Source organism: Hirundo rustica, chromosome 1, assembly GCF_015227805.2.
Source record: "Hirundo rustica isolate bHirRus1 chromosome 1, bHirRus1.pri.v3, whole genome shotgun sequence".
NCBI classification, from domain to species: Eukaryota; Metazoa; Chordata; class Aves; order Passeriformes; family Hirundinidae; genus Hirundo; species Hirundo rustica.
The window spans coordinates 43,572,886-43,590,549 of record NC_053450.1 but is presented as its reverse complement, the minus strand read 5'-3'; the positions used below and the strand labels follow the sequence as shown (position 1 = coordinate 43,590,549).

At 39.7% G+C, this 17,664-nt stretch overlaps 1 protein-coding gene across 8 annotated transcripts in view; it reads right to left on the bottom strand.

The window, feature by feature from the left end:
* Positions 1-1,692: 1,692 nt before the first annotated feature.
* The window catches only part of NOL4 (nucleolar protein 4), a 190,692-nt gene continuing 174,720 nt past the window's right edge, over positions 1,693-17,664 (bottom strand). For all 8 annotated transcript variants that reach the window (XM_040081638.2, XM_040081648.2, XM_040081612.2 and 5 more), the window contains 3 exons: positions 13,184-13,364; positions 9,649-9,729; positions 1,693-3,645 (listed from right to left, as the gene is read on the bottom strand). In XM_040081638.2, coding sequence (XP_039937572.1) covers positions 3,452-3,645; positions 9,649-9,729; positions 13,184-13,364 — 456 coding nt within the window. In that variant the 3' untranslated portion in view covers positions 1,693-3,451. The remainder of the gene's footprint in view (positions 3,646-9,648; positions 9,730-13,183; positions 13,365-17,664) is intronic.

The window sequence follows — 17,664 nt, the reverse complement described above, 5'->3', positions numbered from 1 at the left end:
AAACTCCAGGACAGCTGGGAAGATGGGAGGCTGTCTCAAGAAGGACCAGCACCTGCCAGTCTGCACTGGTGAAGTTCCGTAGTGAGACATTCTCCAGACTTGAAGCACTAGTTTAAGAAGGATATTGGATATAAGGCAGCCTTAAACAGTCATACTCAGTGGACACACCCATGTTGGTAGAAGCTGGCCTTATCCTGACAGCAATATTTAGGCTGAGGTAATCAGGCCTTTGTTACAGAAGATGTGGATGAGAGAAACAACCCTGAGGTTGTCGTTGGGTGCCTGAGCAAGATGTTCTCCCTTGTGCTTTTACTACCTTAGAAGGTTCAAAGCAGACACAAAGTAGGTGGCTCTGAGACCTGGATTCAAGAGGACAAATTTAGTTGCAATGCTTGGATCTAGATTTGTGCACACAAAAACCAACGGAGGTTTATGGACTCTCCTTCACTGGATAGGTCTGAATCTCAGTACCCTCTTAGAAAAGGAAGTTAAAACTATAATTGAATCTGTGATTGTTCCAAAGAAGAAATTATTGAACGCAGTACGTAGGGGTGGAAGCAGCTGTAGAATAAAAAATTCCATCTGACTGATGGAATTTGGTATAGACAAACCACTTGAGGACACAGTATCTGTATGAGACTTTAAGAGGACATGAATTGCTCCTATGATTGAAGAAGACCCTAAATATTCCGGAGGAGGCACCCAGAAGAAGAGGATGCGTGTAGAAGACATATTGTGGAAGACATGGAGAACTATCAAAGTAGGCTGGGAATGGAGCTGGATAAAGGAGAAATTAGTCATGGGCCTTGAAGGTTGTATGGTGAACCCAAATTTTCCTACTTCTCCGTCAAGAGAAGGAGTAACTGAGGGAGAAGAAAGAGGCATCAGAGGATAGAACAATGAATTAAAATTCTTACCTCCTTGTCCTCTAGCTTCTTGTCCTTACCTGGATTTAGCAAAAGAGTTTCAAAAGTGGTGAGGCTGCTCAGGTGATGATTCCTGCCTGGCAAACAGCCTCAGGCAAACTGCTGGTTGCTGCTTAGTTGGCAGTGTGACTGCCCTACACAACAGGACCAAGGAAACTTGGAAGCCTAGGCACAGCTGCCACTCTTGTGTGTGGAAGACATATGCCAGAGCTTTTTTTGGGTGAGGACAACACAGTGACCTGGCACAAAGTACCTGCTTCATCCCCTCTGGGCATGCAGGAGACAGGAGGGAGTGTAGATATCTGAAAGTCAAAGAGAGGAAAAAGGCTCTTGGGTCTAAAGGGGCTTTTGAATTTCTGGTGAGACAAAATCTGAAGCAACCCCACATCCAGGACAGAGATGAGCTGTAGGCTTTCAGGGGCACAGGGAGATGATGTTAGAAACAAATGCACCTCCTAAGTGATGGGAAACAACTGTAAGGATTTGGAACAATATTCTCATATCCAAGAACAGCGGCCTCTAAAAGGACATCCAATCGTTTTTTAAGAAAAAATGTAGAATGGCAAAGTGGTGTTCTCTCCTGCTAACTTTAAATTATATATGCTAGTTACTCAATCCTACTGGATTTACTCAGTAATGTTGAGAAATTATGTTTGAGGTGCTGCATGAATTAGACTGGAAGGTCTTTTTCCCTGTTTAAAGACCGTAATAGTTACAGCTTTAAATGCTGTTCGATTTAAATGTTATAATGTTTCACAATCATGTATTTAAACACAGAAATCTGTTTATTTACCCAAACAAAACAGAGGAAATGATTCCAGCCCTCAGGTTTTGAATTCTCATTTAAATATGTGAACATGAGTCCACAACTTAGAGATGTTTGTGTATCTATGTACCTCCAAAATACTCATATTTCATAGGCTTTTTCACATTAATATTCACCAACAGTATCACAAAAGTTCTTTTTCTTTTACATAACTGTAAGCAACAGTAATTCTAGAAACACTAGAGAAAAAAAAGCATAGCAATGTCCACAGTTACAAGAAAAAGTGCACATTACTTGGTCACAATCACAGTCATTACTTGGAAAACTATATGTAACAAGTAGATATAAAATATCACTGATGCCTTAAACTCATTGTCAAAAACTGAATTACATAAAATTTTGTACATGAAATAAGGCAAATTTAGGAATGCACAAGAAACTTGTTATTCAACAAAAGCTAAACAACAGAACAGATAGTACAATAAGCATAAACTAAAGTATATTTTTCTATATACTTAAAAAGAAGCCTGCCATAGTGCACAAAGAAAACACCATTAATGTGTAATCAATATTATAAAATAAGAAATAGAGGGGTTGGGAAGAGTGGGGAAGGGGAGAGAAGAGTTTTATTATAGTTGCAGCTGCATCCACTTACAATTTTGTACAGGTTTTAGCTAGGCCTGGGAATTATACAAATTATACCAGAAGCGTCTATGACCTTCCTTGGTAAGAATTTTGTTTAAATTAAGGAAAAAAAATAAATACACACAAGAGTGCAAATTTTCAGATTGTCACTTGCAACCTCTTAACATTCATCATCTATATCCAATCACAACTAGAGGGACTCGTATAAGACAGCAGCAGTGATCATGGAGTCAGATGAGCTCACCATAAGAAATCAAATCATCTTTTTTTTTTTTTTCTCAATGATATGTCTTTTTTAAAAAACACTCAACTCTTTATTAATTGCTAATAAAGCTGCAATATATTACAGAATGGAGTTGAGAATGGCATGAATGCAGAAATGCATACTTCCTTTGGAAGGTATTCAGTAGATGGCAATTTACAGTACACAGGGGAGGAAATTATCCAGCATCAAGAGTTACTCGTTGTAGAAAGAATATGAAGTTGGGGACAAGGGCACAGCCAGGGATTCAAGAGAGGGAAGGGGGACTTAAAATAGTTCCTCAAAACATTTTCAGGACCAGTGAAAAAGTTTACCAAAGTAAAAATGAAAAATCTTGAATGAAAACAAAAATCTTTTGTTTCGTTTTTTTTATAAAAATTACATTTTTTTAAAATACAAGAGCCTTTTAATTGCAATTGTGCCCTGTAGCAACAGGACATTTGGCAATGTTTTGCCATATACTGCAGCTTTAAGTCCAATGAGTCAGTATCACATTCCACTAATATTGCACTTGGATCTTGAACCACTCGTTTTAAAAAAACCATCACAGCATCTTCTGTTTCCTCCACTTGTTAGAATGAGTTAATTTCTAGCCACTTTTTCGATATTTATGCTGACACACTAAAACAAAAGCAATAGGCTGGACACAGTAAAGTACCTCAGAAATACCAGAGGTCAAAGTTCACTTGAAGCACCTTAACACATCACTTTATGGATCAAGAACAGTGTGGCATTATGGTAATTAACTCTCCTAAAAGACTGTGCAGTAACTGAAGTGTGTGCTCTGGGAAATCAAAATGTCATTAGTGGAAATTCTGAGATAAGACCAGGCCGGTGTGAAGGTCACATGACTCAGTTCTGCTGCAAAATAAGGTTTTCCAGTTCATCTGCAGAGCGCAATAAAAACGCAGCTGATTCTCGGTACCCTGCCACAAGCTGCCTCACTGCATTTATTTCAGTCGGGCTCAGCTGGGGCCTGGAGCTGGAGCTGCTGGAGGATCCAGAGCTGGTTGCTAACTGCCTCTTCATACTGAGATCTGTTGGACCTGCAGACAGCAAAGGAAAAGAAAAGAAGCTTCAGATTTGCTGCCGAAGATGTTTCACAGGTTTGTAGATACAAATGCAGACTAGTAGGACCTGCTCTCAGCTGCAAGTAGCAGAAATAAGCAGTAAGTGTTCTGTTACCGGTCACCTTGACAGGAACCACAGCAATTTACATTTCTGTATCACAGACCCCACTTACAGAACATGGTGGGCAAGTCCACTGCCAGCAGAAAATTTCCCTCCAGGGGCATATTCCAACAGTGTGAGCCACTTGCTCTCCAAACCCTGCTCTAGGATCCAATGACGGCAGAAGGTTCATCTCCTGCGCCTTCCCCCAGCTCCAACTGCCATCATAGGCTTCATGGCAATATGCACACTCGCAATTTTTATCACAGAAAATCCAAATTATGTTCTCTAGACAGCTATTTTCACATTTTATGCTTCAATCAGCATGTGGCCAGATTGAACCCCTTGCAGACGTAGATAAATGGTCATCCACATGACTTGCCTGATGCTGTCTGATCACTTACATAAATTGCTGCTCATGAATGAGATTAGGCTGGTGACAATCTGGCTCCCATAGTGAGGAGCACACCATCATCTGTGAGGGCTGCATACAGCTGGCAACACATTGCAAGGATCTTGTAAGGCCAGAACATTGACAAGAGATTCTGCAGCAATAACCATGCTGTTGTATTGGCAGCTCACAGCAATATGCTTAGCACTTTTCTTAAAAAAAATTCTCAAGACCATGAATACTTCATACAGAAGACAGCATTCCTGAGGGCAGTCTGCAGGTTACTGTGATTGGCAAAACATCTGCCATCATGAACTTTGGCTTTGTGTGGAATTTCCTTGGCTCTTTGAGTTATTAACCAGCTAAGAGGCATTGTGCTTTAATGAAGTGTTTGCTATTTCTGCCTAACCCATTTTTTCTTCCTGCAGTGTAAATATGGACAGGTAGAATGGGACTGAGGACTTTTTTGAACATACATAGAAGGCAACTATACCTTTTTAACAGTATATTTTGTGCAAATCTAGGAAATACTACTCTCTCATTTTGGCAGTGTAGCAAATCTATAGGCAGGCAGAAGATCAGTCTAGCCTGACCCTAGTCTCAATACTCTCATGGAAATTGGGACCAAACTATCCAAAGTAATGTATCTTGCTTTCCAACAAGAAAAATGTCACTCCTCAGTTTGATCAGGACAATATATGTCAATGCCAAGGTTTTCTAGAAAAGACTGGAATAATTTTAAAATATAGCATATGCAGCTGTAGAACACAGAACACACTTCATACTCTAAATAATCCCACAACATTTATAAAATTCAAAAACACAGATTTGCAGTCATAAGCACTAATGGAAAGGAATGTCTGATTTCCAGAAACTGAAGATCTGGTAATAAACCTTATTTAATTTTCTTTCTATGCCTGTGCAGATGTACAGGTGAGACCACAAAAAATGTGGAGATTGTATCGTCCCTACAAAATCCGAAACTAAGAAAAAAGCTCCCCTTGAGTGAATAAAAGCAGAGCTGAGACTATGAAAAGAAACTCCTCAAACAGAAAAGGTCCTATTAGATCTGATTTCCTAGTACGCAACTAGAATGAGCAGCATTTAGCCTTACAACTTGTATTATCTGGTTTTACACTGGTATAAATGAACCGACTTTTAAATGACTTCCAACATATAAAGGATAAATTAAGCACAATTAGCTCAGTGAATTTGTTTTGGTGTGACCTCATGCTGCAGGAAAATGATGACTGCGAAGCAGCTCAGAGGATATTTTTAAATAAAATCTTAATACAGCACAGGGAAGAATGGTATACCAATCATAATGCCAGTTGGGCTGAATTATTGTAAGAAGCCATTAAAGACTTCTATATTTATTGATGCAGTAGTGAAAAAGCTGCCATTGACATATTGAGGGCATTGTGCTACTTTAACTTTTATGTTCTTTCTTTGACTTTCATTCATGACACTGCCAAAAACACACACACACGCACACACTCAATATCTGGCAGAACAGAGCTTCTGCAGCAGAGCACATCATTTTATGAAATGTAACTGAAGGGCTTTTCTCATTGGTAATCTATATTTTAAGTGACAGAATAGGATGTCAGTTTATATCACTCATAAATAAAATATACATGGAAATGTGCTTGGTCATACCTCTCAGGTTTCTCTTAGAGAAACTGATGGTGCACTGCTCTGAAAGTAAAACTGGGAGGAGACCAGATGTCCATCATGCACAAACCAGTCTAAGTCCTCACAATTCTACAGGGTCACAGTTATTTACATAGTGTGAAGATCTGGCTGGCTCTGTATTCCTAGATGTCTGGATTAACTTTCACAAAGAAAGTTCTTTAATCCTTCAGAATATTTATCTTTGGATCCTGAAGATACTGGAAAAAAGCTGGATGGCAGTCTGCATACACAAGGGACAATCACAACACAAAAATCCTCTTGACCTGGGAGATCTCTGTTTTGTCAGAGCTCTTGTATACAAAGAAAATAAGATATCTCAAATTTTAACATACCCAGCTTCTTCAAACTACTTGGTAGGTTTATTTTTTTTTATTTTTTTTTTTACTTCTATTTACTAGGAAAATGGGATTTTACTTCAGTCCCCAGCTCCTGCCTTGTACTTAACAACCCACAGTGCTGTCCTCCTTCCCCCTCAACAAAAAAAAAAACCAAAAAACCCTGAGGGGGTTTTTGAAAAAAACCCAAAGGAATACACACACGGAGAAAATTTCATAGCTATGATTTTGGGACAGTGAAAACACCCATGCCTTTTCAGGAAAGGAACAGAGGGAAAAAAAAAAAAAAAAAAAAAAAAAAGAGACATGCTTCATGTAGAGATAAGGATTTTAGCTCTTTTAATTATGTTATGTGACCCCTACATCTTACCTCTAAAGCTTACCTATGACAGCCCAAGCTTTATATCTGGGAGAACACCTCACTCAGAGATTAGTCCCAGGATGTGTTATATTGGTCTCAGCTTTTAATAGCTATGATAGACACTCACTGACAGTAATAGAGATTCTCAAAGGTTGGCCAGGCTGCTAAATACTACAATATTATAACTTATTTGTGGCTTCATCAGTCATACCCGGTCACTTAAAAACCAAGGGATAAGTGCAACCTATAAGTGCTTTCTTGTCCTGTAGATTTTTCCCGCGTAATTTTATGCAAATCATCCATTGAAACATGGAAACCTAAACCTTACTCCTACCTACCATATCTCTTTAATCAGAAAAATAAATCACAGCTATTTTGGAGGCTTAAAATAGCTGGTTAAGGACACTTCATGTACATCTATCTCCAGAAGACATTACTACAGGTTACTAGATCTGAAAAAAGCTGAACAGCTTCACCATCATATCTTTTAATAACTATCTTTACTATGTCTTCAGTGTTTTTAACATTATTGATTAGGCTGCCAGCCCTCACAGGAACAAGAAACTGGCAAAGTGGAAAAACTGAATATTTTTGCAATGAATTTTGCAGTGACAGGTTCCTCCAAGATGTTAGTGCACATTTTAGCATACTGTTTCCTATTCTGGAGTACTTCAGGACTATTAAGTCTTGATTGCAAACATTATCAGGTTCCACAATGTCTGTTGAGCAAGATTAAGCATATATCACAGTGATTAAGACAAGAGACTTATTTCCATTTCTTTCTTTCTCAGTGCATATTGCCATAACACAAAATTGTCACCTTCCATGTTTTTATAACAGCACAACATTCTCACAAGCAGTGGATTAAACAAATTGCTGAGACAGACCCTTTCCTTTATACTATTTCAGAAGACTAAAGTATTGTTCTTCTGTCTCTTGTTCAGGCCACCTGATTGACACTTTAACGTGGGAATATGTTTGATTTACAATCTCTGTCTAGTTACATTGACCTAATTTCCCCTATGAGGTGCAATTGTTTTCATTGGAACCACATCAGGCTGAATATGAAAACTCTAAAAACCCACTCTTCATGTGCTAGACAAACATTTATCAAATTAGCTGCTAGAAATGTCTGCCACTAAATACACGGTGGAACAAATGGCTTTTTCTGTAAATTACGAGACTTAAATGGAACTAGTTATTGCCTCATGCACTACTCATTAGCAATGTGATTTATATCAAATTCCAAAATATGGGTCAGATGTAGATGTGCTGATACTGATTGCTTATACACTATCAACTCAGTAAAATTCCCTTAAGAATTGTATGTTGTCACTGGGTAGCTATAAATCTTATAATTAACAACTACTGAAAGAATAATATATGTGTCAGTGACTCTCAAAATGATGATCACTATTGTAAATAATAATGTAGAATAAAAAATAATTTTTAAAAGCTTTATGTGCTTAAGCATATACATGTTCATTCATTAGTAGTCAAGCAACCTTTTTCACCAGTGATAATGCAAAAAGCAGTGACACTTATTTAGAGAGAAATACATTTGCCCATGCTTTGAAATCTCTTGTATGTATTTTTTCCATTGCATCTATTCTCCTCTCCCATTTTTTTCCCCATGAGGCTTTAGAGAAGAGGTTGGACTACATTTTTATATACTCCAATAAAACTAAATAGAAAAAAATCTATCAAAGTATGCTACCTTTTCTTCCAGAACGTATGTATTTATTGTAATAAGAATGCTTTATTGTGATATTATGTATCTGCCAATGTTTCTTTTCCTCCTGCCTTCAAACATAGAGCAGATGTGCCTAAAAGGATTGTATCAAGTGCCAGGTGAAATCAAGAAAACAGGGACTGATAAATTGGACTTTTTAAGCTTCTTTCTCCCTTCTACACCTCTCCCTCTGGAAGACACATCTTCTGCTACTTTAGACAGCAGGAAAAAAAATGCTGTCTTGCCTGAGGAAAGTGATATGAGAAACACAGAAATGCCTACAGCCATAATTCATTTTCAGTGATCAGGAAAGAGTGGTCTGTGATTAAACGATTATGTCCTTTCAATCCACCACAGGAGATTAATTATGAGGTCTATACTGTGTTTCCTTAACAGTTGTCACCTCAGCTTTGCACAGAGGTAGGAGAGTAGGATACTGCCCAGTACATCCACAGACATTCCATTTCCGACCCTGCGGTGGGAATGGAGTAGTACTTGCCTGTGCCATGTATCTGACAATTTGAAGAGGATGAGGAAGGAGGAAGAGGAATGTGGGGAAGATCTTAACAGAAAAATCAGCCAGCATTTTCCAGCAAGAAATTCCCTTTTGCCAAAATACATGTGAAACCATTTAACTTCTTCCAACCCCACCTTTTGGGTTCTTAAATGGGATTAAACATCTTGTCCCAGGTTCCTAACTCTATCACTCTTGATCTGTTTCTTCATGCTCCAGGCTCTGTGTTAGAGACAAACTGTGTTCTCTTTCCCCTCTCTCCACTTTGATGTTATCAGGGTAGCACTGAGAACACAAAAGACTGTGCAAGAGTAGAGTAATAAAGAAAACCTGGAGAGAGGAACCACAGTAAAAACCCCATGTAACCCCTACATCCTGGCTAGCCAACCTGTAAGTAACCCACTCAGAACCTTAAAAACTAGCTACATGTTGGATATTCTTATCTGTTGTTTTTTTCCCCTGAGTTTGTCACCATGAACATCACCAAGTTTATCACTGCTATCAATCATGCAAGTGCCAAGATTTTACAGAAGGTTACAACTTGACCAAATTTTTGGATGTGGAAAGGAGGCACCTTTCCCTGCTGTCTCAAGAACAAGTGGACAAGAGTGCTCAGTACTCCTCTCCCTGCTGCAGATCAGCATGGTCATGCTGATCCCTGGAGATCAGCAGCACCTCCTCTGGGAGATTCCCCCAGCAGCTCCATTGTCTTCAGAAGGGCTGCACCATCTGGAGGATGCACCAGGATGCAGAAGGACCGGGAGCAGGAAGGCTGACTGGCACATGGGTAAGAAATTCAGGGCCACGTTTGCCGTGGTGTGAACTTAATGGGATTCAGCCAAGGAACTCACCTGAGCTGGAAGGGGACTGGACGTTCGTGGTGCCTGGGATGCAGTGTTGAGTTGTGGCTGTGGTGGAGGTAGGCTGCAGATCTATGGAGAGAAATGGAGACACAACACTTTGTCTTACTGTGACATGAGGGCATATCCTGCATGACCAGCACAACACTGAGTCTGAAACATCCTCTTTTTATACACACAAAAGGAATTGACTGACATTTCTGGGTAGAAAACCAGACAGTGATGCAGAAGAAACAGTCCGAAATCACCTCTAGGCAACGCAGGTATGGCAGCAGAAAAAAAATCCACAATTCTTAGAGGAAATGGACTTCAGGAAATGAAGCAGCTGCAAAGACCATGAGTCCAAGGAGCCCAACATGACTTCAGAGAGTGCTGAAAGTCATCAGGAGAGGGCAGACAGCAACCCACTGGACTGAAATACATGGGGAGATAGAAGCCAATACAAGCCAATCCCACTGCCTCAGGAGATGCTCAGGTTACATGCAGGGACTTCAGTAGATTCTGGTGGTATCAAGAGATTTTGCTCCCAACATTATTTCCTATCCTCACCCTCCTGCCCTCAAGCTGGATATTTTTCTGAGCTCAGTTCAGGAATGATAGAGGGGGGACAGCTGAAGCCTTTATGGCTGTCTAAGAGCTGGCAGGCAAATTTGTTTACATTCACTAAGCTATTGCACCTTGGAGGTTCTCCATTCAGTTCAGTAACAGGAACTGCATTAGACTTAAAAAAAGAGAGCTGTGGAAATCCACTTTTTTCAAAGAGTAGCTCTCCTTTACCATCTAAATGAATCCAACACAACATGACCAAAGGCTTCTCCCCAGGCCATGCACATAGGCTGACAGAGACTATGTCAACCCACAGATTGCTTGGTGAATGTTTCCAGCCAAGCTGGATTGGCCTAAAAAGTTTAAAAGGAGGGGGAAAAGACATCTTGGTGCTGTAAGACCAAGCCTTTTCCTTCTGTGCTTTTTTGCCAGCCCATAATAAAGGAGGGGTCATTGCACAAGCTGCTACATTCTGTTTGCTCATATTGAGCAGTTTCATGAAGGCTTGCCCCGTGCAGTTGTGTGAGGAGCTAATTATGGCTCTATAATTAGCCATGTGGAAGGAGAGACCTTCCCATGCGGAGTGAAGCTCTGCAACAGCAGGCAGAGAGAGGTCTCTGAGCCAGAGCAACCAAACAGTTGGGCGAACAGATAGCTAAGTCTGTAAGGTCAGAGTAGGGATGACCTTTATATGGAGGAAATAGCCAAATTAAACGAGTCGCAGAATACAAAATACCTACATCATCTGGACTACTAGGCAGAGAGTTAATTGGACATTAGTTATTATATTACTGTGGGGGAAGGTGAAGAAATAGGTGATCAAGCAGTGAGTTTTAGAAAGCTATTGCAGCTATTGCCACTTCCTTTTTTTCTGTTTTAGCAGATGCAAAATAACAGACCATATTTGTTTATACGCACAATCTGACTGAGGTGCATATTTGTTTTTACACCAGGAGAACATCTGTAAATGTGGCAAGAACATTTGATAGGTTACTATATTGAAAAGGAATTGCATTTTTAAATTAGTTCTTAGCTCCTGAAAACAATTCGCGAGTAAATATCCTGTTCTCCAGAGAAGTATCTCATTAACCATTTTAACAGCCTTGCATATGTTTGGAATAAGAGTCCTTGAAACAGCATAATGACTGCAAACAAGGTTCCTATGAGGTCTGTCACGAGGACAATGGCTACCCCTGTCAACTGCAACTCCAACCACTTGTCTTGTCTACTAATGGACACATCAGAGAGGACTGATAGATGGCACTGCCTCCAAGTTCTCCCACTTCTGTGGGGAAACCTGCTAGCAAAGCCAGAGCAATTTACCCTTAATATCTGAGAGATAATTAGACTGGCTCCTGGCTTTATGTCAATGAGACTAAGGAACGGACGGAGTTGCGTTCCACAACTTTCCTAATGATCTTCCTGAAACGGCAAGTGGATCACAAATCACCAAGCTAACTAGACTGTCAGCATCAACAACTGGCTTCCAAGTCCTGGCACACAAAGACTTTCGTTTCTCACAGCTTATGTACTTTGGTTTGTGTAGGATCCCTGTGGAGAAGATGGACACCTTTGCACAACCTTCCAACTGTGCACAACCACATGGGAGGACGACAATGGCTTACCAGTCTTTCCAAGTAAAAGGACATACAGATAAAATTGTCCAGTGCAAGTAGGGAAAGGCAAGGAAGAAAAAATGTTTGAGCATATGTCTCTATACAAAGCTGTCTTGAGTTTTAATTGTGAAAAATACACTGGGGTCCTCAAGGTTAAAGGCACAAAGAAGATGCAGCTTCTAATCAGAAGGCAAGAAGAATTGATGATGTCTAATTTGTACATAATTTTTTAAAATTGCATGCTGAAGTGACATAGAATACTTTTGCCTAAATACCACAATCCACTGCAAAATGGGAGTTATGAAAATGTATCTTATTACAAGAAGTTTGAAGGGAAAAATAAGTACACAAAACAGTTGTGATTCCTCAGAGTTTAAGATTATATAAACCAGGACAATATTGATGGCTTATGCTGACAAATAACACATGGGGAGCTTAATCCTACTCTTAGTTGGGTAAAAGGGCAAACGCCAACTGTTTTCAGTGGAAACTGGTTCAGATCCTCTCTGGACATAATGTAAAAGGCAATTTTAAAGTTCTTGTACATTTTCAAAAAAAAAAAAAAAAAAAGAAACAACAGACTTCCATGGCTTGTCTTACTCTTATGAAAATATTTTATCAGAGACCATATTCAGTGCCTTCACGTGTACGGAAACAACTGTAATCATCATTCACTCTGAGTCAAAGACTTTTAACAACTAAAGTGTTATCTATTTAAAGGCTTTTGAAAACTTAGCACGAATTGTCCACAGACCTTGGAGAATTTTGCAGGCAGAGGGTGAGGAAAAGGATGTGAATGAAGGTCCCCAGCACACCGCACCCCAATAACTCCTTTCAGACTGCAGCGCTGATAGCATTTTGAAAATTGCTGAGCATGCCAAATGTAGAGGCTGTAGCTGAGTAATTATCATCTAGCCAAAGTCAGCCCCTCTACCTGAATTGGCACTCTCATCAGCCAGAGAAGAATGAGCCAGGGCAAAACCACAGGGATTTCTCCCTCCTCTGAGACATTTTTTAAATACAGTCCTGGGAGTCAATAAACCCTCATAGTTCCAGAGTTTCAGGTAACAAAGGTCCTATAAAATAATGCAAACCAACTGAAGATCTCACCTGACATTTTTTTACTCTGTTTTCTTAGAGGCTTACGATTGCACTATTGTGTATTAGTCCCTTGAAACTGGAAAGTGACTAGCATGCAGGGAGTAAGTATTTTGCTCAGTAGTAGCTGTTTGCAGGATTGTGCTCCTGTTCATTATGTGATAATAGCCTATGGATATTGAACCCCATGGACTAGCTCTCTGTATGGCAGGGGGAAATACACATAGGCACATATATACACAGGCACAGTTTGTAAGGAAACTCACCACTGCTAGAAGCATCATTGAGATTTAACAGCCCACCTCCGAGCCCTCTGTAACTATGGTAACTGTAGGTCCCATTGCCATTGATGTACAACACCTCCTGCGTGCTAGAAACAGCTGATGTTGAGTAAGTGACCTGGGCTGGCTCCTGTTTGCACTGCTTGTCAGCTGGAGCAGCCTCATCCTGAAGAAAAAAAAAAAAAAAAGAAAAGGCTTGGAATTATGGTTACATTTCACCTTGCATATGAAGGTATTTTCCATTAAGATTCTACATCTATTGCTTTCACAAAAGTATTAAAGGTTAATTCATCTTAAACAAGCACAGATATGTTTATGATTGTCCAAATATCAGCACAAAAGAAACAAAGGAAATAAGCAAGAATACAGGTTTCCTAAAAATCTGAGAATATTCATTTATTTGTGCTCCACAAACCAACCATATTGTTTCTCAGAGAACATGTACCCTCTCACCCTGAGAGCTCTCTTCAAATTTGAAATGTTCAAATCCCAACTCTGTCCAGAAATAGTGGGAAAGGATAGGAAATAACCATTTCCTGAGTACCGGAGTGACTCTTAAAAGTCAGAGAATCATATATTTCTTGATAAGATAAACCAATACAGAATGCACCATCTACTTATTTTGATGTATTAGTCTCAGAAATGACAGAAGGAATAGAGAAATGGAATAAAACTGCATTTCCATGTTTGGAGAAGTCTGAGTGAGTGCCCTTCCACACAAAGGCTATAAAGTAGGGATACCTCCACAAAAGTGACCTTGAATACTGTTATCTGTGTCAGAGCAGTGACTGTTGGTACAACCTAAGTTTTCCTCAACACTTTCTGTTTGACTCTTTGATGACTGCATGATATTTAACAGAATTTAGCACAACAGCCCTTCAATTTTCCCTGAAAGGAGATGTTTCTGGTGAAAGTGTATTACTCCCCATCTGTATTTACTGTATGTACTGCTTAGAGTATCTCACCTCCACTTGTGATCACAGAATGCCACAGTAGCAACTTTATTAATGACACAGGTGAAATAAAGAAAAGCATTAAGAGAAGATTTAATGCATTTTAGTAGCTGGAAACAAGGACAACTATCAGTGTGTGACCGCTCATCCTGCCACAGGGATGTCACACAAAATCTGATTTAGTCTGTATGTGAACCATGATTTTAAAGAGTTAAGATTTTAGCTAAGAGTTAGAAGCAATTTATATCGATCAAGATGTAAGTTAGATCAGTAAATGGTAGGTTAATGATTATTAGATACCTAAGCTAGAGCTAACTGTTATATTATGAGCTTGTTTATAGAAAAAGTGGAGTAACCAAACTGTTATAAGAACAGGTTGAAACCAGTAAGAACAATGGCCAGCACCTGGACTTCATATCAATCAGTCACAAAGCAGGGGACCTTGGATCATGCCAGAGGGTCACAGAGACGTGATGAAGACTCTCCCGACTTCATCCTTTGAGAAAACTGACCCAATTCGAGACCACCAACCCAATTCAAGAGAAGAATTGTGCATGCCTGAAGGACTAATAGACTCATTTTAATACAGAGCGGGGATGGGAGGTGCTGGGGTTATGCATATGTATTGTATGAAGATCTTGGAAAATAAATAGAGAGAAAAAGCCTTGTTCGGGGTGGCCACGCCTTTCGGAGATGGCTCCCGTGCCACCCACTGGTGAATAAACATACCATTTTCTAACTTTAATTAGTTAGAGGGTCTTTGTCCATGATTATATTGGCTTTAAACAACTCATATGTATTTGAACATTTTCTTTGTTTCTTGACTTTTTTGGGGGTTTGATTTTACCCTCTCATCTGATGAAAACATATTTCAGTGTTTTCAAATAAAATGGATTTTTGTTTTTTAAAGGACCTTTTCAGAGTAGTTAACTGAAAAAAAAAAAAAAAAACAAAACAACCCCCCCCCAAAAAACCTGCTAAAATTACTGCCCCTTTGTGTAAGATTTTGTCTATTTTATGCATCTCACCTCTGCACAATCCTTTTATGGTTCATAAATATACCAAACTTATTAGGAATTCTATAAAATATATGAAACCTTTTTTACAGTTTTTACTTAGAGAGATCAAATAGTTCAAGCAGCATCCAGTCTCTGTGTTGAAGTAAAATATGGTTGTGAACCCTGTATGCATTAGAAGCAGTTGTTGGTTCTACTTCTCAAAAAAGAACTATTGACTTTTCTCAGATGAAGACATCCCTGTCTTGCAGGTATTTACTGGTGAAAGAGACTTTCACCTGAAGTACAATGGAGATAACTCAGGAGAAGGGATATATACTTTTAACAGAAGTTTTAATATTTAATACGGAACATTGAACCATCAGACAAATCCATAAACAGTAATAATGGGGCCTCTTGGGCAGTACTATGAGCTAAGGCAAAACTTTACATTTTTTAGAGAGCTGGCCAAAGTGGTCTCCTAAGCATTTAAGTAATAGTAATCTTAAACAAATAGCCAGAATTGCAACATATTTTTGCCAGGAATTCAAATTTAATATAATTTACCTTTTATCTCCAATGTCATTGATGTCTCTTGTGAGAGAAAATATATTATTTTCTCAGAGAATATACATAGTAAGGTAATCACATAATTCACAGTAAGGTTCTATCTTGGCAACATAGCTTAACACATCATCCAAAATTTTAACATTCTCAAGACTCAGATGTTCTGCCTCCTTATGTCTAAAACTAAATGATACTTCCTGCCATAGACTCACTCAGAGCCTCATTTTTCTCACAGAGCTCAATAGCAGAATTTCTGCAAAACCATCAAGGACTCAACTGTGTTCAAGGGGCACAGTGCAAACAGGACTAACTCGTATAGCTGAGCAGAGTGCCTCAGGATTGGTCTCCTTATCCTCACTGTCTGGAATCCACAGATTTGCTGTCCCTGAATTTACATGTCCTCCAGAACCCCTCTGGTCAAGGCACTGAAGCCCTAACTGGAAGTCTCTTGCAGAGCAGATGCACTGAGCTCCTGGCAAAGCCCAGCAGGCAGAGCCTGGCTGGAGGATGCAGCAAGGGCGCTTGGCGCGCCTTGGTGCACACCAGCCCACGTGTTCTGGAGCACACGGCCAAGAAGTGGGAGACCAGAGCTCTGGCTACTTGTTGCAGTACATGGTGAAGAGGCGGAAAAACTGGGATGCAGGGTCTCTGCTGGCTGTGGCGAGGAGGGGACCTGAACTCAGAGCTGCCATCTCCTAGCAACCAGGCTCCAAGCAAAACTGGGGTGGGAGTCGTCACTGAAGCTGTGCCACTGTGCGGGAAGGAATGCACAATTCACAGGGCTACAGAGCTAGCACACAAAAAGGGAGCACGACTCTCAGTTCCCTCTCAGAAGTGCTGCCCTGGGAGGCTCCCTTCCAGCTGCTCCCTAACACTAAATCCACAGGCAGATTTGAGGTCAGAAAGCCAAGGCTGGAGCTGTGCTACTGAGGGGGATCTTTGAACAGAACTAATCATGGCCCCATGAAACACTGTGATGTGCCATGGGATGGGGCTTGAGGTGGAGTCTGGGCACTCCAGGGGGGAAAGCATTCTCAGGCAGGCTAAAGGAGCTGAGGATGATGCTCATCCTCAAGCCAAGACCAGGACTCCTGGTTCTGCACCTGAACTCTAATCCCTTGGACACTATGAAAAAGAGGATTCCTCTAAATATTATACAGCCCCTAAATGATGAATAAGTTGCCATACATTTCAGAAATTAAATATGATCCTTAATTAAGTGTTTACCTCTGTCTTCATGATAACTACACGCAGAAATAGGGCAGGATTTTTGTCAAGCTTTTCTGAGCAAGCTCAGGCCTCAGCCCTACTGATAGGATTACGAACCTTTCATTAGCCTGGTCCCAGGGGGTTAGGTGTTGCCTCTCATACATTCCCCTGGAATTTAAGCATTTTTTTGGAAATGTTTTGTCCTTCAAAAGGCAAAGTTGTGCCATTTTTCCTTGCAGCCATGCCAAGGATAAAGAAGCCAGTCTGTCTTTTTCTTGGGGATGGAGAATATGACTATCATATTTACTTTTGTATACCTGAGATTCATTCTTCATAGATTCATTCTCTTCATTCTTTTCACCTGAAATACTTTCAATTTTAAAGTAATGCAGAAATAAAATGTATTGTTGTTCCACTTTCAATTTTAAAGTAATGCAGAAATAAAATGTATTGTTGTTCCACTGAGAACTGAGATCTTTGAAATATTCTGTTAGTTATTCAGCACCTCCTGTTTCTCCCTATATAATGTTTACACTGAAAAGGCTTATTTATTTAAAATTTTATTTAAAAATCCTTTAATTTCAAGACAATCATTAGCAATTAACTAACCATTTAGTGACAGGTTTGATCTAACTACCTGGAACATACACTGTTGTCATCATAACAATATACTAAACTTTTGAAGTATTAACTAAGTATTTTTAAATTATATTATAATTTACCTTTAATAAGAAGTATGACC